Source organism: Fusarium coffeatum, assembly GCF_003316985.1.
Source record: "Fusarium coffeatum strain FIESC_28 chromosome Unknown BRIP53273_contig_33, whole genome shotgun sequence".
In the NCBI taxonomy this organism is placed as follows: Eukaryota; Fungi; Ascomycota; class Sordariomycetes; order Hypocreales; family Nectriaceae; genus Fusarium; species Fusarium coffeatum.
The window spans coordinates 39685-65744 of NW_022157830.1; the positions used below are offsets into that span (position 1 = coordinate 39685).

Sequence of the window (26060 nt, forward strand, 5' to 3'; positions counted from 1 at the left end):
GAATGTAAACGGTGAGGTGGAAAGCCAACCTTCAATAAAGCTTTGGAAACCAATGATCAGCCTCGTGAACTTGCTCTTTCCTTTGGATGTTTAAATGACACTAGTGGTCTGTGCGTCAGGCACGCTGCCAGTCAGCGTTTGTTCCACTCGACCCACTCTGGCCTTGCTGTTTTTTTCCGGAAGACCCTGGCATACAACTTTTGATTTGAGCCTATGATGGCTGGGCTAATTTTTTGTCTCCGAACTTGTTTGATCAACCTTTGCGCATCGCCCTCATAATACAACTCCTACAACTCCCCATAATCTTATAGTGCTGTGATATAAAATGGCTGCCATTGGAACTCTCGTCTTTTGCACCGACTGCGGTAACCTTTTGCCCGCGACAAAAGGTACCCAGCGAAATGTCTTGCGCTGCGAGTGCTGTGGTGCTGAAAACAGAGGTTTGTTCCGTTTGTAGGATCCCGGATGGGCGCATGTCCTAATCTTTTACGCAGATACCGGCTCCAAAGTTACCGTCACGCAAACGAAGCCCTCCGATTTTCCCTCCTTCTTGAGACAGAAGCTGCAGTCAACCGTCCAATCTGTTGTGAAGCACGACGTGCGAACTGACAGTATCGCCCAAGAAACATGCCCCAAGTGTGGTCGCGAGGAGGTCAGATATACTACCGTTCAGCTGCGCAGTGCAGACGAAGGCTCTACGGTCATGTACAACTGCGAATGCGGTCATATGTATGAAACCCGAAACTTTTCCAGTGGTATATCTCTAATATCTACTTTAGGTGGAACGAAAACAACTAGACGCAATGCTCGACAATACGAGCGCATTCAAAATCAGGCGGCAGCTCCTGCGGACTCGGGGATCAAGGCATACTCGGCCTCTCCACCCTTCTCGTACTCAGCGATATCCAGCGCAACAATGCAACTCTCTCGAACAACCTTCTCCTTATCGTGTAGGAACTTTCTCAGGGTATCTTCAACACCATCTTCTTCGCCTAAACTTCCAAGTGCCTCGGCTGCCTCGTGGCGAACCATACTGGCCTCTTCGGTGTTGCTCAGCGCCTCAGTGAGGGCGGGAATAGACGCAGGATGCGATAGCTGGCCGAAGACAAAAGCGATCTCGTGACGGAACAGGGCTGAGGAGTCATGCAGTCCCTTGGCAAGGGCGAGGACGGCAGGCGTGGCGGTTGGCAAGTCGGGAGGGGAGGCAAGATCTCGGAGAGCGAACATGGCGCGGTAACGGACGAAGAGGGGAAGGCTTGTGTCCATCAGCTTTCGACCAAGCTCTTCAACTTCGACTTCCTTCTCGGATTCGGGCATGGGGGGCGCGGGATCGATAGAGGCAAAGTCACTAGAGCAAAATGTTAATTAGGGGCAACCCAACATATGATTTTACGAACCTAGGGCGCAGCTTTTCCTTTCGTCGCTCTTCTGAATTCTCCCACTCGATGCGCTCGATAGCGATCTCACATGTCTCGATAATACTAACATCTTCCTCCTTACGATCGCGGAATTCACGGAGGATATCTAAGTTGTCTGCCCAGCCCAGAGCACCTAGGGCTTCAGCGGCTTCGTGACGGCACATGGGGTCCTCCTTTAGATCAGAGAGAACCTGTCGCAGGGGTTTGACAGCGGCAGTGTTGCCAGTCTGACCCAGGCAGTATGCAAGTTCATGCTTGAGAAGGGCGGAGGGCGAGGCGAATCCAGCGGCGATGGCCTCGATGGCAGCAATTCGTGTAGCATCGTCATCTGCAGTGGTCGCGACGTGCTTCAAGGAGAAGAGAGCACGGAAACGAATGGGTAGAGGCGAGTCCTCAGAGCAAAGGGACTTTCTCAAGCTCAGGACCGTAGAGTCGGCCGAGCTAGAGGTCTCTGGTGTATCAGCGGAAGGCGACATTTTAGGTATCAAATTGTGTAGTTCGTAGTGATCACTAAGTGCCTGAAAGTCAGTTCAGAATAAAATCTTCGCGGGGTCCAGCTTATCTTATCTTTTGTGAAAGCCTACCCCGCCACCCTCGGTTTTTTCTCAGCCAGATCGGCGCCAAACTGGTCCGATATCCGGCGGGCTGCAGCTTGTTCAACTCACTGAGACCATGATATTTGGGCATCACTATGAAATTGGGAGATCTGGAAATATTCTCAACGAGTTAATAAACAGTTTATTTACAGTCGTATTGTTGTTATGTAGAGCACAGCTATCTGCTGGTTTCCAACATTCAATCTTGCCTACCAGATGTGAGACAGAGTGGAACGGCCAGACATCACTGGTGTCATGATCCAATAACCAGATATACCAGTGAAGTGTATGATAGATGCATATTAAATATAAAGAAAGCAGTTATAACAACGTTCGAAAGAGTCCACTGGCATCTATTTTGTAGCGTTATCTTTCGTCTATCGCCCGTTGCTTGCTAAGCAGCGAATCGGCGCCATTCGTTTAGTACTTACCCTAGAAACGACCATCATTGGATCTTGGTATCTCGCACCCAACCTTCACTCAACTTCATCTCCAAACTATTTTCATTTCAACTGCTATTTTACGCGGAAGATTTTGCTATCATTTTCGCCCAAATTTATAGTCTGTCTTTGTCACAAGTCGAACAGGGTACATCTTGCAAATTACTCAATTCGCATTATTAAGCTTCGGCTTCTGGATCGCCACCTCCGACTCACCACTTCTCATACACAACCACGACCTCACATTATCTCATATCTCAGCAGTCATGGCGCCGTCGCTCGAAACACCAGAGTCTGTCGACGACGTTTTCGCCAATCCGATAAAGCAAAAGCCACAACTGGTTGCGCCAGAACCTCAAAACTGTGTCGGGCCCGACTCACAGCAAGCCGGTAAAGCGGACTCATGCGCCGGATGCCCGAACCAGGCTATCTGCGCTTCAGCGCCAAAAGGACCTGATCCTGATATTCCAGTCATCTCTGCGCGTCTGGAGAATGTCAAGCATAAGATTCTAGTGCTGAGCGGAAAGGGTGGCGTGGGCAAGAGCACATTTACCTCACTATTGGCTCATGCCTTTGCGACAAATCCGGACAGCACCGTGGGCATCATGGATACAGATATCTGTGGACCCAGTATTCCAAAGATGATGGGCGTTGAGGGAGAAACAGTCCATGTTAGCGGTACAGGATGGTCACCTATCTGGGTTATGGACAACCTTTCCGTTATGAGCATTCAGTTTCTACTACCGAACCGGGACGACGCTGTGATCTGGAGAGGTCCCAAAAAGAACGGTCTTATCAAGCAATTCCTCAAGGATGTGGAATGGGGCGACCTTGACTTCCTGCTTGTTGACACACCTCCGGGTACCAGCGATGAACATCTCAGTGTGAACTCATTCCTCAAGGGTAGTGGCATCGATGGTGCTGTTATGGTCACAACACCACAAGAAGTCTCACTTCTAGACGTACGAAAGGAAATAGATTTCTGCCGCAAGGCTGGAATCAGGGTACTGGGTCTTGCTGAGAACATGAGCGGCTTCGTTTGCCCCAAGTGTTCAAATGAGAGTCAAATCTTCAAGGCTAGCACAGGAGGAGGACGAGCTTTGGCTGAGGAGATGGGCATTCCATTCTTGGGATCAGTGCCCTTGGATCCCAGAATTAGGATGGCGTGTGATTATGGAGAGAGTTACTTTGACTCATTCCCAGATAGTCCGGCATGCATTGCCTTCCAAGGAGTAGTTAAGAATCTTGCAGCGCAAATGGGATTGAATTCCCAAGATGTGCTGCCAGACGAGTAGACAGACTTATCAACTTTGCGCCTTTATGTATGTCATGCTATAGGCGTTTTGCTGCCACACCGTATTTCCTTGCTCATGTGTTTCGTTGCTTTACTCCGCCTTGAGCTTGTCAGGGATCTCCTCCAATTCCTCTGCTGTCTCGATATCGATAATTCGTCCGACCTCGGCGGTGTTACGCATCAACTCTTTCGCACCGGCGTAAAGCATTCTGATCTCGGCATTGCATGTGACGGGGAGGTAGAAGATGAGCACGTATGGTACAGATAGTCGTCCGTCGCCCTGCACGGATGTTAGTGTTATATAGATAGCTTGGATCGATCGAACGCACCATGGTGAGGGGGTAGCTCAGGAGGATGAATCGAGGGGCATGGTCGGGGAGATCATCGCTAATCTCGTCGAGAGATGTATAAACAGTCTTGTCTTCGTCTTGTCGGATCTCGTAGGTGTTCTTATCGATCATGTCTGTAGCAAGGGATGGTCAGTAAGAGACCAATCAAGCATACACGACGAAGTCGTAACAAAGGAGACGTACATACAAATAACAGCTTGAGGTCCCTTGGCTCGGGAAGTAGTAAGACGAAACTTGCGGAGATGGTCCTTGGACTCTCCAGAGAAGGTATAAAGCCGCGATTCGGATGCCTAAGTTTGCCGTGTTAGCGAGTGGATGGAGGGTAGTGAGGAGGTTGAGTGACCATTTTGGATATCTGTGTATTGGTTCCTCCAACAAGTAAACGCTTCTTTGTAGCTGTGTTTGAAGATAGTATCGTTATAGTATCAGGCGATCGAAGGGAGTTGGTGAAGTCGCTGCCCCGCCAAAGGGTAGCCCCCCACATTGTCCCGCCATCACCCAAGTTAGCGAGTAAACGTCATCTACAGCTCCTGGTGAGCTCCATTCAGTTTAGACGACCCAGACAACCTTAGATCAAATAGAGTGACTTGCAGACTCAACCCTGCTATCTCAACTACCTGATCTACCTATTGCTTGACTTCCAACCTCTCATATCATTGAACCTGCCCTTGGCATCCATGTTCTCACGCATCTCTCAGATCACTCGCCATCTCTCAGTACCCGTCGCAAACAACACCAGACGATTTGCCCTTGGACGAATCATGGCTCCTGTATCGGCAGATGAGCGCAACGTGCGCACTATTTCTACAGCTGCTTGCTTGATCATTGGCGATGAGGTTCTTGGCGGAAAGGTATAATATCATAGACATGTCGACCTCTTATCTAAAACATACTGACATAACATTATAGACGGTTGATGTGAGTTTTCTAGTGTAGGGTACCGTTTTAGTATTGACATGACAGACCAACTCTGCCTATTTTGCTAAATTTTGCTTCAATCTCGGAATTGTAAGTCTGTTGGTCGAGTCTTGTGTGATGTTACTAAAGAGTTGTAGAACCTGAAGCGAATTGAGGTTATTGCTGATGATGAAAGTGAGATTGTTGAGGCAGTTCGCAGGATGAGTGACGGCTACGATTTTGTTGTCACAAGGCAAGTTTAAGAAACAACATCAATATGGAAGATAGCTAACAAGAACCAGTGGCGGAATTGGACCTACGTAAGAACGCATATACCTTGACCATGCTTTCACTAACAGATCAGACACGACGACATCACCTACCAATCCATTGCTAAGGCTTTCAACCTACCTCTCAAGCTTCACCAGGAAACCTTTGAAAAGATGAAGCTTCTGTCAAAGCCTCATCCCAATCAACCCAAGTTCGACTGGGAAGTTGACTCACCTGCTAGAAGGGCTAAGCTTCGTATGGCAGAGCTACCAATAGACGAGTCTCGGGATATCAAGAAGCAGGCACTTTTCCCTCACGATGATCTCTGGGTTCCTGTCTCAGTTGTGAATGGAAACATCCACATTCTTCCGGGCATCCCCAGACTCTGTAGGTCGTGACCGTTTGTGGCCAGGTTAACTTACTAACTGATAACAGTCCAAAGACTTCTCGAGGGACTGAAGCCTCATATTCTGCCACGACTTACTGACCCTGAGGGCAAGGGCACGTACAGAGTCCTGTTCTCTACTCCTCTTCCCGAGAGTGGCGTTGCTGAATACCTCACAACGCTGGCAGCCAAAGTCGAGCCCAAGGGTGTCAAGGTGGGAAGTTATCCTCGCTGGGGCAAGGACAACAACACTGTGACTCTGGTCGGAAGGTAAGAAAGGATATCACGCCAAGCTGCTCCTTATGGATATGCTGACCCGGACAAAAGGGACCTTGACTATCTCGAGAGCCTCGTCGATGAAGTAGAAGCCGGTATTCAGGGCATGCGAGTTACCGCCGAGAGTGACACGGAAGAAGACCCAAAGGAGATCAAGAAGCAGGCAACCGCAGACGCTGACAAGGATACAGCAGAGCAAGCTGCTCGGAAACTTTGAGAATTCGCGGATTCAGACCTACCAGAGCAGTAGACTATTGATGGAGTGTGATAGCAGCTCAACGGCTTTACCACAGTTACATCCGTTGAAGTAACCATGGAGAGTCGCTATTGGATAGACGGCGTGTTTGATTGATATCCTTGGATATATGTAGACATCTATTATAGAGTGTTCGGAGTTACATGCAGTCTGATACATACCGGCGCACGGTCTCGAAACATTCGGTGATTCAACGGCACAAGACCAGTAGTGTTGTCGATCGCTGTGCTTTTTGTTTGATATGCTGCAGCGTCGTTATACTCGCTAGCGCCTGGGGAGATTGTGTTATAGATGTCGATTGTCGAACCGAATGTCTCCCCTGCAAGTTCACTTCACGCAGGTACAATATTTTGAAGAGCTTTCAGGAACCTAGTATGACGTGTTGTAGTCAAACACGGGTCGGCTGTCATGTTGAATAGTTGATGCCAACACATAAAACATTGTACCATGCTGTGTGTCCGCGTACAAGGCGAAAGTCATACTAAGTACGGAGTACGTCACATCACATAGGCAGTAAGTAATTTAGACTTGGGGCCGGCCAGCTTCGAGCAACCGAGATAAGGCACAAGAGCGGTGTCTAGTTTCATTCCTCATGCAGAAGTTGGGGGGCCGTAACGTGGTATCGACCCGGAGAACTTTGATGCTCAAGACATTAAATCATGCGACGTGAGGTAAGGTGAGGGGCTACTGTAGCGATTCTGTTGCATGGCAGATCGCCACCTGAACATTGGGACACGTCCACCCGGGATACCAGGAAGCGATTCGATTTTTCGTGAACTGGGACGCTGAATTGGGAAGCTGACTCGAGGATGTCTTCCCAGAAAGAACCTGGGGTGCGTGCGTCGAAGACCAGGGGTAGCAGTAACGAATTTGGCGGAGGTGGAGTCAAGAGGTGTCTCGGGCACATCGTAGCGGCGATAGCTAGGGTCGTGACATGATCGGCGACGAGATCAGAGCGAGAAGTCAGACCTTGACCAAAGGAGATTGGAATTTACTGTATGTCGTGATGGGCTTCCTTGGCGGGTTAAGCTAGACAAGAGAGCAATCTGCCGAAAAGGGGCTGTTGCTAAGAGAAGCACTAGAGACAAATTCGAGTGGACCACAGACAGTGGAGACGGGTACTTGTGCAGGTGGAAGAAGACGTCATTGCCAGCTTCTTTCTAGAAGACTGTAAATTGAAGAGGAGACCAGAATTGGAGGCGACTGTTGGTTGTGGTTGCATTGGACCAGGCTCTCTGACAGCCAGGTTAGTCTTATCGGCCGAAAGGGCCAAATTGCCGAAACCCATGAAAGTCCTGGATTATCCACACAGTTAGTAGTCGTCGCTAGGTAGCTAACATGGTTTGACTGCATCAAGTTGACGATGCAGTTCACGATGTTGGGTTTCTCTAACTGCAGGTGAAGCTTCTGCAGCATGCTCAGTCACGTGCATATCTGCATGTTTGACAGGTCAACCCCACCTCCGCACCTGCCTGTGCCTGCCTGTACCTTAAGCTAAAATTCGAGCCGCATTATGCGAAGCTTCCTTTTTTTCCTTAAGCATCGTCCTCTTCAACGTCGCGCTTCCATGCTACAAACAGCCATCTTACCTTCTGGTGAAATGACAATATGCATGTAAGAAATTCGGAGAAGCTCTTCGGCCACCTGATTTTTTATCTCTTTCGAGGCAAGGCAGGTGGCACAACCGCACTCCCTTGCTTTTGAAATGAAAGGATGTGTCTACCCGTGAGGGTCCAGCGCCAATCGGCGCTTGCATTGCACAGAAAAGCAGGGTCTGCGGGTCACAGGCTCGCCCGTAACCAAGATTCCTATGGAAACGCCGTGCGGAGGTTGTGGTTATCACTGAAGTGCGATGCGCGACGTGGCTCCGGCCATACTTCGATTCCGATTATTCTCTAGGGGACGATGCTTCACCTTTTTTTTTCTTAGGTATGTTGTGTACTCTAGAGCTGTTCGAGGACGAAGAATACTACTAACAAGTCAATATCGTGACCTAGGAAAAGCCGGCCGGTACTCGCAAATCAAGCGACTCATGGAGTCAATGACTCCAGTTTATCTCGACAATCAACTCGACCTTTGGCGAAATAGGTTTGTATCTGCCGCGTGACCTGACCTTACCCGTTTACTTGACCGAGAGCTATACTTCATCCACAAGGACATAGTTCTCGGCTATTGGCTTATACATAACTGATTTAATAACGGTAGACAAGGGTGGAAGTGGTTATCATGTGTTGCAAGTTAATTGCGTGATTGGTCTGCTTGCTCTGATTTCATTGTGAGCAGTAAGATTCTCAAACACTGTTCCAGGTTGTAGATCAAACCCCCACCAAACTGTAAGGAAAGGACGGATAGCTTAACCCGACTTACACCACTGCTTGAACCTCGTGATACTCCCTTGTCGCTGCATGGCTTCGTTTGTATGTCAATATGATATGTAACAAAACAGCCTTGATTGATGTGCTGGTATATCTCGGTACCTTGCCAAGTCCATCAAAGTGAAACGCACCTTCTTCAGGCTGATATCATTCATTTTGATATTAAACCTCGGGTCAGAGTAAGAGCCTTGATAGTCGATAAGCTCCTCCGGAGATAACTTCATGAGATAATGGCTGCCACGATAGGACGGGTTATCTTTCTCACTATCGCATCAATATGTAACTGACCCCCACACGGCATTGATCTCATCGACACGCCTTTCCATCTTCAATAGCCTCAAACACACCAACGCTATTAGTAGCCACAGTACTGTAGCACAACGTGCTGGATCCCGCTGTCGTTGTCCACCTTACTAGAGCGGATAGTCACTTCGACATTTAATGCGCATGCTTATGGGAATGGATGTCAAGAACAAAGCCACAGAAACGCCTTGTAAAACTGATATTCTAGAAGCTGAGACATTTGAATCCTTAGTTGAGAAGGAGCACTATTGTGCCGTTGGTACGCTGCGTCTAGCTTCTTGACCTATCGAATAGCAGTGACTGATGGTCAATGTTTTGGAAATTTTGCTTTTTGTAAGCGGGTTACTACTATATTGTCCTAACACTTAATTTCAACGACAATCAAGTATACGTATATATTAACATGTATCGATCGGACAGCAGCCAACCACTGTTATCGTGGTGGGATTTAGCTAAAGGGAATAAAGGCGAGGATCGCTCCGTAAGCCCTGTAATGGCTACTGCACGTTGAACCATGACCCTGGACTTGCGCCTGAGACTCAGTATTACTAAACCGTCTAAGATTAAGAGCATCGGAGCTTGGCCTTAGAAAGCTCGTCACCCCATTAGGTTCCCCAGTTGTTAAGTTATTTAGTCCCAGATATGGGGGCCCCAGAGCTGCAGAGTCCAAGGGGCAGAGGATTCGATCTGCATAAGGATCGAGCAGAGGTGGGAGACTGCAGGTAGTCTAGTCTAGTCTGTTCTGTACTAAGACTAGATAGGTATCCGTAGGCTATCGATATTTGAGTGACAAGTCGAGGTGGCCCTCCTGGTGCTTGCTGACTGAATCGTGTTACAGGTCCACGGCTCAGATTCTGAGGTGTGGCGCTTGGGCCATAGAATAGCATGTTAATTGGCCATGGATATTGACAATGGCAAAAGAAAAATGAGGGCGAACGGTTGGAGACTTGGAGTTGAAAAAATATGACTGCTCAACCGTTCGTAAATATGCAATATCGGAGTAAATACTCATGGGTCCTTGGCGCGGATTGCGCGTGGTTATTCTCTGGCTTATAAGTTGTGGAATAATAGCTGGGTTACCTGGTGATAGTAATAAACAAAAGATGGGGAGAGGCCGTAATGATAATTTAAATAATTAAATGGTCGGCCTCATTTACATGGCTCGACCGAGATGGCCGGGGTTGCGGCGCCGGCGTCTTTCGGGGCGGCGTCCCGCAGTCGATTTCCCTAGGTACATTGGCGAGTAAGACGATGGGCTAATTTGTTCTATGGACCATACAAAAGAGTGTGAGAAGGGACAGTAGCAGTAGTAGTACGTAAGAGGTAGCTTAATGCTTAATTAATGTAAAGAAGCGCCATATAATCTTGTGCCAAGTGAATGACAGAGACAGCGCTGTGACTTACTTGTATTATCGTAGACAAGGTGAGGCGTGCTTTTACACTTTTAACTGTGCGTTCAGTATTCCTTGGCTAGCCGTTGAGGATCTGCACCCTCGTTATCCATCGTCGGTGACCAGTAGCTTAGCTGAGTGGTACAGTAAAAAGGCGAGCGACCCTGCCCTGGTACTGGTAGGCAAATTACAACATTCAGGGACTTAATCCATTACCCCCTATCCCCATCCACTTCTGCTGCCACCCATCGGCGCTGTATGTAATGTACGAGTACTGTACAGTATGTACAGTGATAAGCAGTATAGAATACTATACGGATACGTCGTTCGAGGTGACGACGATGGGGTTATCAGAGGCCATCTCAACTGCAATGTAATGCATGCGGTGGGAGTACAAGCACGCGGATACGGTGAGAAGCTGCGTGCAGAACAATGCACAATCAACTGTTTAGCACGCTACAGTGTGTCTGCGATTGGCAGGGCAGACGCAGCCAGCCGCTGCCCTTGCAGAATTGCCCTGTAAATATTGCAGCGCATCGCATCGCATCACATTGCAGCATCAACGAGGCCAGCAGCCTCCACTGAGTATGTACGGATCTTTCACTCTGTCTACTGTACAGTTACGGAAGAACAAGGCCAATTGTTAATCTACGAGAACTGGAGCTTCGCTACTGATCAGCAGCAAGCAGAGCAAGGGTCCCCCGAGAAAAGCAATTGGGACCCATTAAGGTAAAAAGATGGTACGCTTGGCCTGACCCACGCTGAAGGAAAAGACACGCCCCCCTTCCCCATACCAGTCTCTCTTCCAGTCTTCTTACTGGAAGACTTCTGAAAAACCACTGAACGTCCCCCCTGGAAAACTCAACGTCGACTCGCCGCTATTAAGCATGATCTTTCCATCATGGGTAGGTCCTGTAGGAAAAGCAGAGGCGAATGCGACTGAATAGAAGTATCTTCTCGCCTCTTTTACATGCAGTACAGTATTCTGGTGGCTTGGTTTTCAAACTGGTGACGAACAACCACATGGCAAAACAAGGTCTGCTCCAGCTCACTTTTGCTCATTTCCATTCTGTTGAACCAGTACTAGCCTCCTGACTTAGTATATTCCGCCGTCCAGGCGGCTGGAAGAACCAGCCACTAAGCTGCTCCAGCTGTGAGATCGCAGATGCTTCTTTTCATCTTAGAACGGAGAGGCTTTTTCTTCTTCGAGTTGGAAAGGATAATGGCGTCTCTGGATATTCTGGCAGGGCTGCAGAAGACATATGATAGGTTCCTGTTACAGATCCGTCCCCTAGGTTAGGTCTGAAATGGGAATTTCTAGATTCCGTAGAATCCTGTCTACGGTCTACCCAAGCCATTGTCAACGTTCACCGTGAGTCTCGTCATGCCATGCCTATTGACGGATAACCCTATCCTTCCTCCCTACCTCTAGTCTCTAGGTAGTCTTTAGAGGCTGGGCTTCATCGACCCTAGTGACCAATCCGGCCATCGGGTGTCCCCTCAATGGTCTAGATACTATCCACTGACAGGACGGGACGGGAAGTCTCCAATAATCAATTCCATGGGCCCTGGGTCCCTAGAACCTGGCCATCCATCTCAGCGCTCGGGAGCGCCCAGAGACATTGACCACCTTGAAAGCCGTGGGCGGGTTCTGCGGTGTTGGTGTTGGTGTTGGTCCTGGGCGGTTGCTGGTACCGGCGTTGGAGTTCTGAGTACGCACTGAACGCCTAGTGAGTGAGCACAAGAGGTGAACAAGAACAAGACAAAGTAGAGTGATTCTTAGCTGTCAATCATGGAGAACAGACCAGCCCATCCAAAGCTGAGTACACCAACCTTGCCTGGTCATGAAAGAAACCGTTCTCGTCAACTGCATCCTTGATGGGTTCGTTCGTTTGTTCGGTCGTTAATTGAAGTCGTGTATCGGATACCACTGGCCAAAAAGAAAAGAAAGGAAAACAAGAGCAACCGCAAACACCCTACCTTAGGTACCTTACCTTAAGCGCGAGGATGGTCATTACAAGTCGTGGGTACTTTACCACTATTGCCAAGCTGCAGGCGATCAACTTGTACCTGCTACCGAACTGCCCCATCCATTCCAAGTTCCTCCTAGACCAATCCGATTCATGGACGCCCCCCTTCCGCCCCTTCCCTTGCTCCCCTTCCAGGATGCTTTCCTACCCTGGCCTTTCGACCCTTTCCCCTTTCAGGCCTGTTCCCCTTCTTCTTCTCTTTCTACCCTCGCTCGACTCCCTCTGCTTTGACCTTTTTTCTTGAACCTACCCATTTGCTCTCTCTCCACACATTCAGAGCTAGAATCCGCTCGCCCCAGCGGCAAATCGTTCATTCTCTCTCTTCCTTTGTACTTTGCATCGTCTCGCCTAAAACGCAGACTAGACAACCTGCCTTCTTCAACTACATCTCCGCTGTCTCGTCGTCCTCGGTTACTTGCCTTTCAATCCAATCCCGTTTTCTCGCGACCTGCCTTGCTTCATTACGAATTACGACGACTCGTCCTGAGCATCACATAATATAGGAAGCGCAACTCGAACTTTAATTCACAATGGCTGCGAACACAAAGGTACGACACGAAAACAATACTGTCGCCATGGGAGATACTTTCGGATTCTCGACAATCTGCCTGCGTCAACCAGCTAGCCATCCCTGACCGTTTGCTAACTCGAAATCCAGTTCCTACGAGAGTACAAGCTCGTCGTTGTCGGTGGCGGTGGTGTCGGTAAATCTTGTCTGACCATTCAGTTGATCCAAAGCCATTTCGTCGACGAGTATGATCCCACAATTGAAGGTCGGTAAACTCTAATCGCATTTTCATGCTCGTCATGCCGCATCACAGCACATATTAACATAGTACATTGCAGACTCATACCGAAAGCAGTGCGTTATCGATGATGAGGTCGCTCTTCTCGATGTTCTCGACACAGCTGGTCAGGAGGAGTATAGCGCCATGCGCGAGCAGTACATGCGAACTGGAGAAGGATTTCTACTAGTTTACTCCATTACTTCGCGACAAAGTTTTGAGGAAATCACCACCTTCCAACAACAGATTCTGCGAGTCAAGGATAAGGACTACTTCCCCATGGTCGTTGTTGGCAACAAGTGCGATCTGGAAAGCGACCGAGATGTGTCACGACAGGGTATGTCTACTCAATGAGTTAAACTCAACCATCATATGCTAACAACCATACAGAGGGAGAGGCCCTGGCAAGGTCATTTGGCTGCAAGTTCCTCGAGACCTCAGCCAAATCCAGAATCAACGTCGACAAGGCCTTCTACGATATCGTGCGAGAAATCCGAAGATATAACCGCGAGATGCAGGGTTACTCGACCGGCAGCGGCGGTACCTCGGGCGCCAACGGACCCCCTAAGCCCATGGATATGGACAACGGCGAGCAAGAAGCAGGATGCTGTGCCAAGTGTGTGCTCATGTAAATGGAAACGATGCATGAGGACGAAAAGCGCACATCTCGGGATGAAAGACGATGTGATTGGCAGAGTATACCCGCCATGTCCGGGTCTTATCAATTGCATACGACACGATGTGAGGATGCAATATAACCTGGAAGCTTGCGGAAGAGCACGGGGATGGAATTTTGATTGCATCGGATGAGGAGTCAGGTTTTGGGCTAGTGTTCATGTTTAAGATGGACGCAGCCTATGGAGATACCCAGCGATATGGGATAAGGGACCCGGCGTGCCTACGACATGTCATGTCTTTGTGAGGCCGATGGCTCATGCTTAATGAACCATGATCCATATGACTTGGAACATGGATCGGCGTTTCTCTGGAGCGGCTCGCTATTTTGGACGTTGTGGATAAACAAAAACGGACCATCTACTCACTGGAAGAGAGAGAAAGACAGCGGAGGGGGAATTTGTGCCAGCGCAAGCAAAGCAGTGCAATGCTATGGCTGCCCATCCCTTCCAAACGACCTCGCGAGAGACAAAACCCACCCGACCTTTTCCTTGTTTGGTTTGTGTTACCGGGGAGGATGAATATTTCAAGATTAAAGTACGGCTTCTGCAGGTTCTTCTATATCCATTATTTCATACATGTAATTTTTTTTGCTTTTCTTTTTCTATCTTGTCAATCTCGAGGTCTCCTTCTCTCCAGCAGCAATGGTTCAGTCAGACAATACAAGCACACACCATTTTCTTACGGTTCAATAATTCGTCTCGTCCCTCGAGCAGAACAGAACATTCCGATTACTTGTGTTTTCAGCCACATGGCTTCATATGAAATGATACGGAATGCTCAGTGTCAGTGTTGACCCAGTGAGCCCTCTCTGCATTGTCCTTGGCAGTTTGGACAACTACCGGACTCAGTTTGAAAGGTTGATCTCACTTCATATGTGTCTCTGCTCAGCTACCATCTGAAAACACTGATCGATTGCTTAACTTTAGGTAGTCTATATGTCTAAAATGCGCCCAACTCCGGAATTCAAACTTTCAATGCTCCTATTAATAATTACAGCCCACCCATATCGGCATCGTCTATCTCAGGCACCCTACTATGCGCCGCCTCTTGATGTAAAGAAAAAAGTTCACGCCCATCCTTCGAGCTCCATAACTTCTTGTCGACGAGACCTGGCTGGTTCGTCTTATTGTTCTTCTCATTTGCGACCCAATCGTTGCAGTTCACACATGCCCAAGCCGTTGGTCCGCCCTTCGTAAAACCGCCAACATCTGCTGATAGGTTGGCATTGTCGAGAGGCTTTTTGGCGAGACAGCTGGGGCATACTGCCTTCTTGAACTTGGAAAGCCGCCATTCTTGCACCAGGGCCGAGAACTTGAGCGCCTCCTCAGCATAGTACAATCTATGGAACCGACACATGGATGTTCCAAACAGCTTGTTTGCGCATGAACAGCCTGTCAGAGCCTCCGTGTCCTTGTGAAATTCCATGGCCTGTGATCGGTCGTTATTGGCGGTGTATGTGCTATGTGAATTCTCCTTGTCGGCCTCCAGACCAAACACCCGGCGAGCTCCGATGGCTCTGTACTCGGCTGCGTTCTTAACACTGCTACTCATATGGCCAGCACAGTCGTTGCAGAGATAGGCACGCATGCTGAGAAGCTCGCTTTCAATGATGGGATTGCATTCGTGGCGGAACATGTCTTTGATGTTGGCTTGGACACAATCATTGCAGACTGGGAAGGAACCTGGTGCTGTATCCCTGTGGGCAGAACTTTGACAAACGGCTTGATCATGCTCATTGATGTTCTGATGGCCACAACGCCCGATTCCACCATCACCTGGTTCTGCGCAAGACTGCTTTGATCTGCCACCTATCTGCTCATAAGGCACATCGTCCAAGACATCAGCTCGAAGTACGGACTGGTTTCGTTGGCCGTTGACGACAGAAAATAGACATGGCTGAGAGGTGTCTTCATCTGGCTGGCTCTTTGACTTTTGCCACTTCTCCATGTCAAGACCCTCAAGCGGGTTGAAGACTTTCCAGCGCGAGCTTCTCTCTCTTGCCTTGAGACGTGGTTTCCGGTTCTCATCCAAAGCGAAGCTGAGGAAAGGGTTGAAGGTCTTATCCTTGGCCTTTGTGTCTCTAGGGACTCTGTTCGCGAATGGTCGCGCCTTCCTGATCGGTCTTCTGCCGGCCCTGGAAGTCTTAGAAGCATACTGCCCCGTCATGAAGCGGCCACGATGCATCCCCTGATCATACTCACCAAGATTGAACCAGTTTTCCATTTCTTTACTACTAAACTTGGAGAGGTCAACAACTGATTGGCCTTGGTCGGATGGCCGAGTCTGTTGAGTTTGCTGATTGTCACCACCTTGCTCCCCTGGATCAATAAACATCGGATGGAGATCATCAGGGATACCGTCGTTATAAACAGCATCAGGTGCCTGATCGAGTTGCTGGTCGTCGCCGCCTTGCTGATCGCGGGCCTCTGAGGTGATATTATTCTCTTCCTGCTCATCAGAAGGTGAGTAAAACATAATTTGAGGGTAACGACCGTCAGCCGTAAATCCCACAGATGTAGCAGGTGTGCTATTAGGTGCCTGATCAAACTGTGAATGGTCAACGCCGCCCACCGAGGCGACAATACCCTCTCCCTTCTGAGCAGAAGCTGGGAGATAGACACCGTCGGAGTAACCATCGCCATAGGGGATTCCCGTTAATAGTGCAGGCGCAGCATAAGGCACCTGATCAACCTGCGAATGGTTGACACTGTGACTTCCAGGTGGAAACTCTGGAAGAGGCTGAGCTTGAGGAGGAACATCTGAAAATGCATCGTGGAACCTTTCCAAGTCAGAAAGAACCGGATTTCCTCGGAAGGTACGTGGAATCGCTGGTGCATCAGACAACTGTACGTCTTCCCCAGCACGTCTCATAATAAGTTCCTGTACTTCACGGAGCGTTCTCCAAAGCTCCCGATAGGCCTGTGGATCATCCATGGGAACTCTAGAGTTTGGCCAGAGGTTTCTGATGAGTGATGCCATATGTTCAACAGTCAATTTATTGGATTGCACGTCCGTGGGGATGGTTGGAGGAGCCACTCTCTCCGGTGGTCGATAGCCTCGATGAATGTCGGCAATGGCTCGATAATGCTCTCCGCTATATTTTAGTTCTTCAACGCCGTATACAGGAGCAATAGGACCGATCCAGTGCTCGACACTTCGACCATCTTTGATATCGTTGACGCCCTTTGGGCCATATCCCAAGGCCAGATAATATAACGGACCAGGAGTTGGAACTGGGTATCCTGTCTCAGGAGGAGCGATTTTCTTCCTCGCAATAAGGCCACGTCCGTTCCCCTTAACCAGATCATCGCATACGGTGTCGGCTGCGGTGCAAGAGTCACATGGTCTCATTCGATCACAGTGACGTCCATTATCTTTGCACGGCTTGCAAGCAACATAGGGGGTAAACTGACCGAAACCAACTCTGCTCAAGTCATGGATTGGGTATCTCACCCAAGTGTTGGCTATGACATCTTGAAACACACAGTCGACACCGAATTGCGTGCAGCGTTCACAGGCATAATGAGCCTGATTCCACATGATCAGACACTGGACTGATCGTCCGGCCCAGTGACAGCCTGCGCACTTCTTACGCCATTTGGTGCCAGTGGTGACTTCCACGTACTCGTGCCAAGGAGTTTTCCTGTCTTTCTTCTTCTCCTTCTCCTCCACCTCGAACTTTTTGCGAATCGTCCAAGTTCTTGGAGGATGCGCTTTTGTGATGGGTGATGCAGGTGGAAGTGGTGGAATGATATTTTGCTTGTCGCTCATACAGGGCGTACCATCTCGATAGCACACCGAACATGCTTGTCTTTGATGATCATGATCCCATAACCTCCTATCCGTGAGCCAGTTACAAGGGGTGTTTTCTTCCAAGTCCTTATATATCTCATGGCGTAATTTGCAACGGTCGCAGGCATGTCGATACCACGGCAATCTAATCTGCTTTTGAGGATGTCTCAGGGGCATAAGGTCCTCGTCGACTTCGCAGTCCTGGTCACGTCGACAATGAGAGCACCCGTAGCCCAACAAGGTATCGACGTCGCAAACGTCCTCCACATTCTTCTTCCGACAACGATCACATGCAGACTTTGGGTAGCCGTAGGGGTCGGCATCGCCATATTTCTTGTGTTTGAAATCGAGTAAGCCCTCATCGCCTTGGACTTTACACATGTGGTCTTTAACACTGGCAACTTGTCCGAATAGTCGACGACGAGAGCGATAGTTTGCGCAGTTGCTACACTCTCGGTTGAAAACCTCTCCACCTCCACTCTCGATGTGTTCCCAGTCGCATACCGGGTTAACGTTGAACGCCGCCCTGCCATCGGGATGGTTGGCACAGAAGTCACATTTGGTGCGCACTTTGATGATTTCATTCCCCCCTCGCGTTTTCTTGGATCCCGTGTCGTCGTTCGCTTCTTTGTCATTGTCCTTTTTCTTACGGGTTACTTTCGGGTAAAGGGGATTGCGCTGGTCGGGTTCGGCTAGTTGTTTCATCCGCGAGGGCCTAATGTTTATACTCTTCCCCTTCTTACCAGGCTTTTTCCGACTCGCAGGTGTGCTGGTTCCGCTGTCCTTTGCCTTACTCTGGGATTGAGTGGTGGTGCGGTTTCTGGCACTCCCGGAAACTGATGTGGCTGCGTTCGGCCCCGAGTCATCAGCTGGACTGTCGTTGTATACGACAGGACCCGATAAGTTTGACGTCTTTCGTCGGGTACGACGAGGTTGTTCAGTACTTGGTGAGGTTTCTTTTTGCCTTTTCCTGCCCTGGCTGGTGGCTGGCTCAGAATCCCCAGGGGTTGTTCCAGGGGTTTGAGAAGATACATCGTTAGGATTGGGGTAGACTGCAGGAGAAGACCCTGTAAAGGCTGAGCCAGTCGTAGCTGGAGACGTGTTGGTAGATGGAGGGCCATAATTTTCTGGTATAGGAAGAGCTAGTTGTTGTCCTCCGATTGTAGGAGCAAGTCGATATGCTGATTCAGGAGGAGCTGGATATGCTGAAGTGGAATCATTATAGCTTGGTGTATAGACTGGATGATTTAGGAAATGTTGGTTCTGTGTAGGATTGATAGGGAAATTAGAACTGCCTGCTAAAGGGGCATATATGCCAGCGGTCGAGGCTGGATTGCCTTGGGTAGCATGTGGATACCAAGGCACCAGGACTGAGTTCCCTGGAGCTGTGGAACATTGATTCTGTGTAGGATTGGTAGGGAAATTAAAAAATTGGCTGGACGTGGGATTGGAAGCTGGTTCCGAGGATGGATTTTGGAACTGAGAGGTTGGTGGTTGAGACGATGGCTGATTCGTGTAAGTCGAAAACGATGCATTTACCTGCGCAGGTTGAACGGGACCACGTAGGTCAGGGTGAATCACACGATCCTCAATCATAGCATCCTCAATCTCTTCATCCTCCGCATAGTTAATATAATAGCCCAAAGTATCCTGGTTTGGATCGGGGTAGCCATTATATCCTGCCATTGTGGTTCGAGCTGATAGATGACGGACAAGGGCGATTCTCGGATAGTATAGATCGGCTTAATATATCGATAAAAGACGAGGGACTCGATCAATAAATTTGATAATAGTTGTAGCAAGAATGAAGGTAACAATAAGTCTATCAAAGACTATAAGGTTCAAAAGGAGTGTTGAAATAAGAGTCGATTATTTAGATTATGAATTTTGATATCTACGAAATAGAATCATCTCGAGAACGAGGTCGCTCTCATTCTTATCCTATCGAGTCCCTATGCCTCGAGTCTTGTGCCCTTTGTTTAGTAGAACCCCCAACATAAGTCGTCTTTGTTGTATTGACTTCACCGAGTTCTTTGGTTCCCGATTTAGACGCCCAATGTTCGTCTTTCAGACATTCTTTTCATATTGGCAGTTGGCTCTACTTTGTACAAAGAAATGCAAGTGTGAGCGGGAAAGATAATTGTACACATTTAGCATATCAATGAAGTCAGTTGCGAGGATAGCTAACTTGGGAACTTGTCTTTTGTTATTGTGAATTGGCCAAGGCTCGTTGTTGTGATATTTTAATGTTCTGAAGTGCTCAGAGTAGACGCCATGTCCTGCTCTTTGTTAAGAATTACATTCATCTAATATGATGTGGTCACAGCTCCCTCCCTGATTGTCGATGTGTATTATAGAGACGAACTGATGTTACTCTCACGCTGAGAGCAGAAGACTTGCCGTGAAAGATGGTTAATGTGATGGCAGCATCAGATAAGATGGGAGATACGGTTATTAAGTATATAATGCATGGAAAGGCTTTACTTTTATATCTATACATAATCTTCACATCATACTTCAGCGTTACAGGCAAGTAAAACCTCCTTCTCTCCCCGACGCCGTTGCCTTGGATGCTTGTCTCTCTCGTTCGCTATGCCTCCCAAAATGTCCATCCCATAATTCCCATCAAAGAGACGCTCAATTAGGTATCCTCGATAATCCCCGTTATACATACACGTCGAATGACTCCTGTGCAATTTCCCAACAGTCCTTCCTGTCCTTCTAGTACCAGCCAGATATCATGTAAATAGGCGGGAGTAGTTGGGCCCATCTATTACCTATCTTCAAAATCAAATTTCCTTTGTCCTATCATCGATTCATAACCTTACTTATCCAGAGAACTGGAAGCGTGTGGCCTCAAGCTGGCCGAGACCATCGCGGGGAGCTACATTTCGTCGCCGGTATGTGTTGGTGAAATCTTGTAGAACCGCACGCACATTCTTCATGGCGCTAGAATCTCCTGTCTGAAGCTTCTCCTTGAGCTTGAGTAGGAATCGGTTGGCCTCGGTAGGGGAGACGGTTCCCTCGGGCAGCAGTTCGATTGTGCGAGACACCCACTGGTGAGTCTCAAGTGGAACAAGCTCGAAGCAAGCCAGGAGAACACCACTGCCATCGGCGAAACAGTCGCGAGGGAAAGTGATCATCATACCCGCCATGACCTGCTTGACCAAGTTCTCGCCGAGGGTCTGCAGCAAAGTCTTGACAATGTTCTTCATCTCAGCAGCCGCAGCTTCAGGTAGGCCATCGCTGGTAGCAGGGTTGTCACCACCGTAAGAAAGGAGGTCACGGAGGAAGTGCAGTGTTGAGGAGAGAGGATCTCGCTGCTCAAGGGTCAGGGCATAGATAGAGGCCTCGAAGATTGATCGCAGCAGGTGAGAGGGAATGAGCCTCTGTGGGTAGTAGAGAAGAGCATCGATCAACAGGCGGAAGAAATCGTCAATGACATCGGGAAGCTCCTTGGGCTGCAGTTCTGTCATGACGCGCAAGAAGGTTGTTGTCTGAGCCTCAAAGAAGGTGTAAATGTTCTCGGTGGTAGCTTGATCAACGTGCTCTCGAGCCTCGGAGAACTCGCGCAAAATTGCTGAAGTTACCCACAGGAAGCAACCCTCCCTGGAGTTGTTGAAGCCACCGGCAAGCTTGTTTGCCATGTCAGGCAGCAAGGGGGCCATGGCCGTACGGTGAGAGATGACCATGTTGCGCCAGCACCTGCATACACGCTCGCAGATGGGGCTGAAGTTGAGGAAGTTATCCAGTACAGTCGCGAGGATAGGGAACACTTCTTGCCAGTACCTAACAGCAGGGTTGTCCTGACCTGGGTTAACAGGAGGCACAACATACTGAACAAAAATTGTGATGAGTTGCAGGTGATCTATAATCGTTAGTCGTTTGACTGCATCGAACAAAAGTTAATGCTTACCTGCGAGAGCCAGCTTGCCCTCATCATCAGTAGCGGCGTTGGCCTTTGTCATGAGGCGCTGAATAAGGGGGTCGCAGTAGAGCTTCAGCAGTCGGTATACTTCCTCTGTAGGTTGGCAAGCCACAACGTTAGCGACACCCTCAGTAATCTCCTCCTTACTGAGATCTGGGAGTTTGTCCAGAACTTGGTCGTAAAATTCCTGGAGCTGCAGAACCTGGCCACTTAGGAGATGCTTGCAATCTGTGCAGAAGTATTTGATAGACAAGGCAGCACCGCGGATAATCTCCTTGGAGTCTGACTGGAACGACGTGACGATGTAGTTGAACTGAGGCTGGAGATACTCGGGGTGCGCAGCTGTCCATTCTGTGTAACGGCCCAGAACCATAATAGTTGCGAACCGGAGCTTCTCATGGCTGGGCATTTGCACGAGAAGGGGCATAAGTTGAGGCAAGACAATGCTCTCATCCTTGTCAACCATGCGGCCCAGAGCACGCATGGCAAACAGAGGCGCCTCCAACTCTTGCCAGTTAGGAACCGATGTATCGGTCACCTGGCTGGCATACTTGGACATCCACAACTGGATGGCTTGAAGAACCTTTGTCAAGCAATCCGTAACGCCCATCACCTCACAGCAATCCTTCAACGTATCGCCCATCTGGTGTCGGAACTCTCTGAATTTCTCCTCCTGCTCTCGGTCGCCATCGAACAGATCGTCTTCGTTGCCTGAATCCGGCTTGGGGTATTCGAGATGCTTAAGAAGAACATCGACCAACTTGGAATAAACGTCGACTAGCTCAAGTCGGCCCTGGATGTAAATATCTAGGACGACATAGAGCTTCAGCTCATACCAGAAGGTAAAGGTATGCTCGATAACCTCCCGCTCTTTGTCTCTCACAGCGCATTCCAAGACTGCATCAACCAAAGGTCGGAAATGGGCGGGCTGACGTGCGATTCCAACAACCCAGCTCTCCGCAGCAGTTGCAAACACTTTGGTCAAAGCCTTAAGAGTCTCGGCATCCTCCTCCTCAGCTGCCTTGGCGATTTGAGGCTTCAGTGAAATAATTCGGGGGAATAGCATTTCGATGATCTCTTGGCTCTCATCCACGTCGCTAGTCTCTCGAAGCATGGTGCAAAGGCACTCGGAAGCCTCCTGGGCGCAGTTATCGCTCGTAGTTCCGTTGAAGACAATGTCCATGAGAGGTGACTTGACGACATCGCCGACTGGGACTTCTCGAAGCCAGGATGTGATGCATTCCATCAACTGAGGGTTCTGGGCAGCAGCGGCTACATCATTGTCAGCGGTTAGCGAGAGAGGAGATTCAAGACAACGTACGTGAAGACTGGGAGTAGTTGATGAGCAATTGAATAACCTGGCCTGCGTTGTCGGCCAATAGAACTTGCGTTCGCGTTGCAAGATCTTCTTCCTAATTCCAACAATTAGACTTGAACTGGTGCTGAGGTCGACCGGACTTGACAATCTCGAAAGAAGCGTGTTTCCGATCTATAGTTGCGCGATCCACATACAGACAAGGTGATCTTTCGACCTTCGGTGACTTCCTCGGGAAGAACCCTCAGGAAATCCAAAATGCAGGCGTGACTCTCGGGGCTATCGCTGAGTGACTGAACAACAGACGAAAGGACGTCGTCCCATTCCTTCATCTGAATGGCGAGAATGGCCAGGCATACGCAGAGTTGGACACGGATAGGCTTGGGTCCTGGGGCGAAGTGCTTTAGAAGCAGGAGAATCTGGGTTCGGAGGGCGGGCAGTTCGTTCGCAGGGACTTGGGTAGAAAGATCGTATGTGATCTGTAAAAAGTCAATAACGAGAGGACACAGTGCCTGTAGCAAGCTTCAAACCTTTCCACGCAGAGTAATGGCCGCAAAAAGAGTGGCCTCTGGCTCGGCATCCGACTGCAGAATACCTATTATAGTTGCCCAAGAATCCTTCTGTGTTTTTGAACATTAGCAAGCTGACGAGAAAGCTCGAATGCTGTAGCGACCAACCGATTTCTGAAATCTCTCCAAGTACTCGTGAGCATGCTTCTTTGCGTCTTGCTCCCCGCTCCTCATCGTCATGACAGCAGCCAGCACATCTGGGGGCGCAAAGCCCTCCTGAGCTCCGTTTGTAGCCATTACGGATCAAGCGGCGAGGAAAAGGTACGGATATCGAGGTTCGGGTTATTTGACTATGTTGCGCACGATTGACCTTGGTGAATGCGGCGCATACAAAGGGGGGGCAGCAGCTTGGGCGTGGAGGGCGTTATTGGGGGTCGCAAGCGTATACTTTGGTGGAAGGACTGGCCGAGAGAACCAGTTGAGAAGGAAGGAAAGAAAAGAAGTAAGGGTATGTGATGGGGGAGGGGGAAAAGAAGACCCCGAACGTATAAAAAGAGTTGTTTTAATGATCAGACCAAAGTCTAAAGTGGGATAAAGTGATGCCTCGACGCCTACGGGGGTCAATCAGAAGTAAAATACACAAAGCAAAGCCCACCCAACTAGCCAAGCCAGAGGTTGCCAATCATGGCGGGGCAACCTGATGACCGCAGATTAACCGATGACATCTGCCTTCGCGCGTCATAAAGGAACTGATTTGTTTTATTGACAAACTACACCAATCATGAGATGACAATCAGTAGGCATCAGACTATTTTTTGTCGTCCTTTGTTGAGATGAAGACAACCTTTACGAACAAACGATTCGCAAAATGTGATTCACATGAATCAACAAATTTAGTGTCAAACTCGGAAATAAACAAGCTACAACCGTCACTTGTTTATCTTTGTCTTAGACTTATTCCAAACATCTCTCTCCAATCGCTCAATTTGTATTAAAGATCTTGTGCTGGATATCGTGAAGTAGACGCTTCGTGGACACCATGCTTGATCTCGCCATCACCAACGATGAGACCGTTGAGTCTACGATCGTGAGTATCTGTAGGAATCTGATACTCCGATGTCGCAGGTACCATCTGTTCCTTCAAAGCCAGACCGTACAAGTGCAACGGGTTTTGCTGTGCGATACCCTTTGACTCAAGCTTGGCCATGTATCTGTTGATAAAGAAGTCATAAAAGCCCTTGCCGTGACCAAGACGCCTAATCGACCCTGATTCATCGAAGTCAAAAGCGACACCGGGGACGACAATGAAGTCGAGAATACCTGGGTCAGAATTCTGAACATCTGAGCCGCCGAGGATTCGTTTTCTTGAATCAGCAGTGGCCGGATCCACGCTTGGGATCCCCCACTTGTCCAGCTTGAGACTCTCGTAGTCTTGCACGTTTTCCAGATGGACCATGTCCATTACGCGGGACGGGGTGTCCGGTGTTTGGAAAGGCGATTTGTGAAGGTAAGGAACAAAGACCTTCTTTCCAGCAGCTAGTGCGTGACGGACAATTGCATCTGTTTGGACCTCTGCTGTTGGCATAGCCAAATAGATGCTGATGCGTCTGGCATCCTTGTAAGGCTGAAGTTCTTTCAGTGACTCAAATATGCAACGGCCTGTGTGACTCGAGTTAGGGGATTCATCCTACAAACAGGCTGGCATGACAATGAATGAGTGAATAAGTGGTTGGTTGATTGTCTGGTGATCATACTCTGAGAAGTGATGGAATCCTGTGAGATGGTAGAGAGCTTCTGTTTCATAAGCTTTCTCAGTTGCTGCTTAGCAGCAGGAAGGGATGACGCCATAGCGAGGCCGACAAGGTCTGATTAACTGAGGTGGTGAATTGATATCGATTCCTGTTGGTGTAAAAAGAGTGTTTTTCTAGTTGATGTTTAACTTGTTCCATAGAAGGGTGTCCTTCTACGGCGTTGTCAGTCAAGGTACCGTGCACACTAATAATGGAAGTTGCAGGTGCCGGAGCCCGGAGTTGCACGCCCTGGCACCGATGGAGCGGATACGTGCCGAACCCAAGTTCAGTTCCTGGCGTCGTTTTTAGTGCTTCACCATTCACATGTGTCCGGACCTGGGGCCGGGCACGTCTAAAAGGTTTGTGAAGACATCGGCAGTAAGACCCGAGACTATCTCGAAATGTTGGTTTCCTTAAAAAGAATGAAAAGAGAACGAGTGCCGTATCCTGGGGACGTCGATTATGAGTACAGGGTCCATGACGATAATAGTAACTCCTCCACGCCATTCGGCATGTGCTTACAGCACGGTAAGCTGCAGAGGTGCACTGAAGGCCAGAACCAAAGTCGCCAGAAGGACATTACTAGCTACTCTGATATCTAATCAGATCCATCGTTCATCAGCAGATTGAACGTTCCCTGTAGCCGAGATCGATTTGTTAAGGGTTCTCTGGCCCGCTCCAAGTAGATCCATGATGATGACGTCGTTGTTCACTACCATTGTCGATGATAGGGGTAACTTCTATTTATAAGGCTTGTGATCAGTGGGAATAAGAAAAAGTATTCCAGCATGGAATCATGAGATTTCCAGTTAACTTGTAGGAGACAAAACGTTGTTAGGTTTTCAAAAGTATAGATGTCGCTGTAAGAGATGACCCACTCCAGCTCGAACCTCAACTCAATCCGTCGCGTGAATCTCGAATCGTCATCAACCATTTCAGCGCAAAGCAGATGATCGCAAGCCCAATCAATCGCTTTCAATAA

At 48.9% G+C, this 26060-nt stretch overlaps 9 protein-coding genes across 9 annotated transcripts; 4 read left to right on the forward strand and 5 right to left on the reverse strand.

Moving 5' to 3' along the window:
• Nucleotides 1-325: 325 nt before the first annotated feature.
• FIESC28_01173 (uncharacterized protein) lies at nt 326-798 on the forward strand (the record flags this gene model as incomplete). Its single annotated transcript, XM_031155324.1, has 3 exons — nt 326-440; nt 495-729; nt 780-798. 3 exons carry the CDS (start codon nt 326-328, stop codon nt 796-798), a joined length of 369 nt encoding a protein of 122 aa, XP_031020491.1.
• Nucleotides 799-831: 33 nt separating this feature from the next.
• On the reverse strand, nt 832-1894 carry FIESC28_01174 (uncharacterized protein; the record flags this gene model as incomplete). Its single annotated transcript, XM_031155325.1, has 2 exons — nt 832-1348; nt 1398-1894. 2 exons carry the CDS (start codon nt 1892-1894, stop codon nt 832-834), a joined length of 1014 nt encoding a protein of 337 aa, XP_031020492.1.
• An 826-nt stretch (nt 1895-2720) lies between these two features.
• On the forward strand, nt 2721-3749 carry FIESC28_01175 (uncharacterized protein; the record flags this gene model as incomplete). Its single annotated transcript, XM_031155326.1, has 1 exon — nt 2721-3749. The coding sequence occupies one exon, from the start codon at nt 2721-2723 to the stop codon at nt 3747-3749; it is 1029 nt and encodes a 342-aa protein (XP_031020493.1).
• Nucleotides 3750-3839: 90 nt separating this feature from the next.
• Nucleotides 3840-4444, reverse strand: FIESC28_01176 (uncharacterized protein; the record flags this gene model as incomplete). The annotated part of the gene is made up of 4 exons (XM_031155327.1): nt 3840-4028; nt 4078-4211; nt 4286-4388; nt 4442-4444. 4 exons carry the CDS (start codon nt 4442-4444, stop codon nt 3840-3842), a joined length of 429 nt encoding a protein of 142 aa, XP_031020494.1.
• A 331-nt stretch (nt 4445-4775) lies between these two features.
• On the forward strand, nt 4776-6143 carry FIESC28_01177 (uncharacterized protein; the record flags this gene model as incomplete). Its single annotated transcript, XM_031155328.1, has 6 exons — nt 4776-4949; nt 5008-5016; nt 5062-5106; nt 5355-5652; nt 5701-5920; nt 5978-6143. 6 exons carry the CDS (start codon nt 4776-4778, stop codon nt 6141-6143), a joined length of 912 nt encoding a protein of 303 aa, XP_031020495.1.
• A 6668-nt stretch (nt 6144-12811) lies between these two features.
• On the forward strand, nt 12812-13698 carry FIESC28_01178 (uncharacterized protein; the record flags this gene model as incomplete). The annotated part of the gene is made up of 4 exons (XM_031155329.1): nt 12812-12829; nt 12940-13054; nt 13128-13403; nt 13457-13698. The coding sequence occupies 4 exons, from the start codon at nt 12812-12814 to the stop codon at nt 13696-13698; spliced, it is 651 nt and encodes a 216-aa protein (XP_031020496.1).
• A 1036-nt stretch (nt 13699-14734) lies between these two features.
• On the reverse strand, nt 14735-19222 carry FIESC28_01179 (uncharacterized protein; the record flags this gene model as incomplete). Its single annotated transcript, XM_031155330.1, has 1 exon — nt 14735-19222. One exon carries the CDS (start codon nt 19220-19222, stop codon nt 14735-14737), a length of 4488 nt encoding a protein of 1495 aa, XP_031020497.1.
• A 1142-nt stretch (nt 19223-20364) lies between these two features.
• Nucleotides 20365-23585, reverse strand: FIESC28_01180 (uncharacterized protein; the record flags this gene model as incomplete). The annotated part of the gene is made up of 6 exons (XM_031155331.1): nt 20365-21404; nt 21453-22736; nt 22786-22876; nt 22977-23258; nt 23310-23399; nt 23457-23585. The coding sequence occupies 6 exons, from the start codon at nt 23583-23585 to the stop codon at nt 20365-20367; spliced, it is 2916 nt and encodes a 971-aa protein (XP_031020498.1).
• A 694-nt stretch (nt 23586-24279) lies between these two features.
• On the reverse strand, nt 24280-25136 carry FIESC28_01181 (uncharacterized protein; the record flags this gene model as incomplete). Its single annotated transcript, XM_031155332.1, has 2 exons — nt 24280-24947; nt 25043-25136. The coding sequence occupies 2 exons, from the start codon at nt 25134-25136 to the stop codon at nt 24280-24282; spliced, it is 762 nt and encodes a 253-aa protein (XP_031020499.1).
• Between the last annotated feature and the right edge of the window lie 924 nt (nt 25137-26060).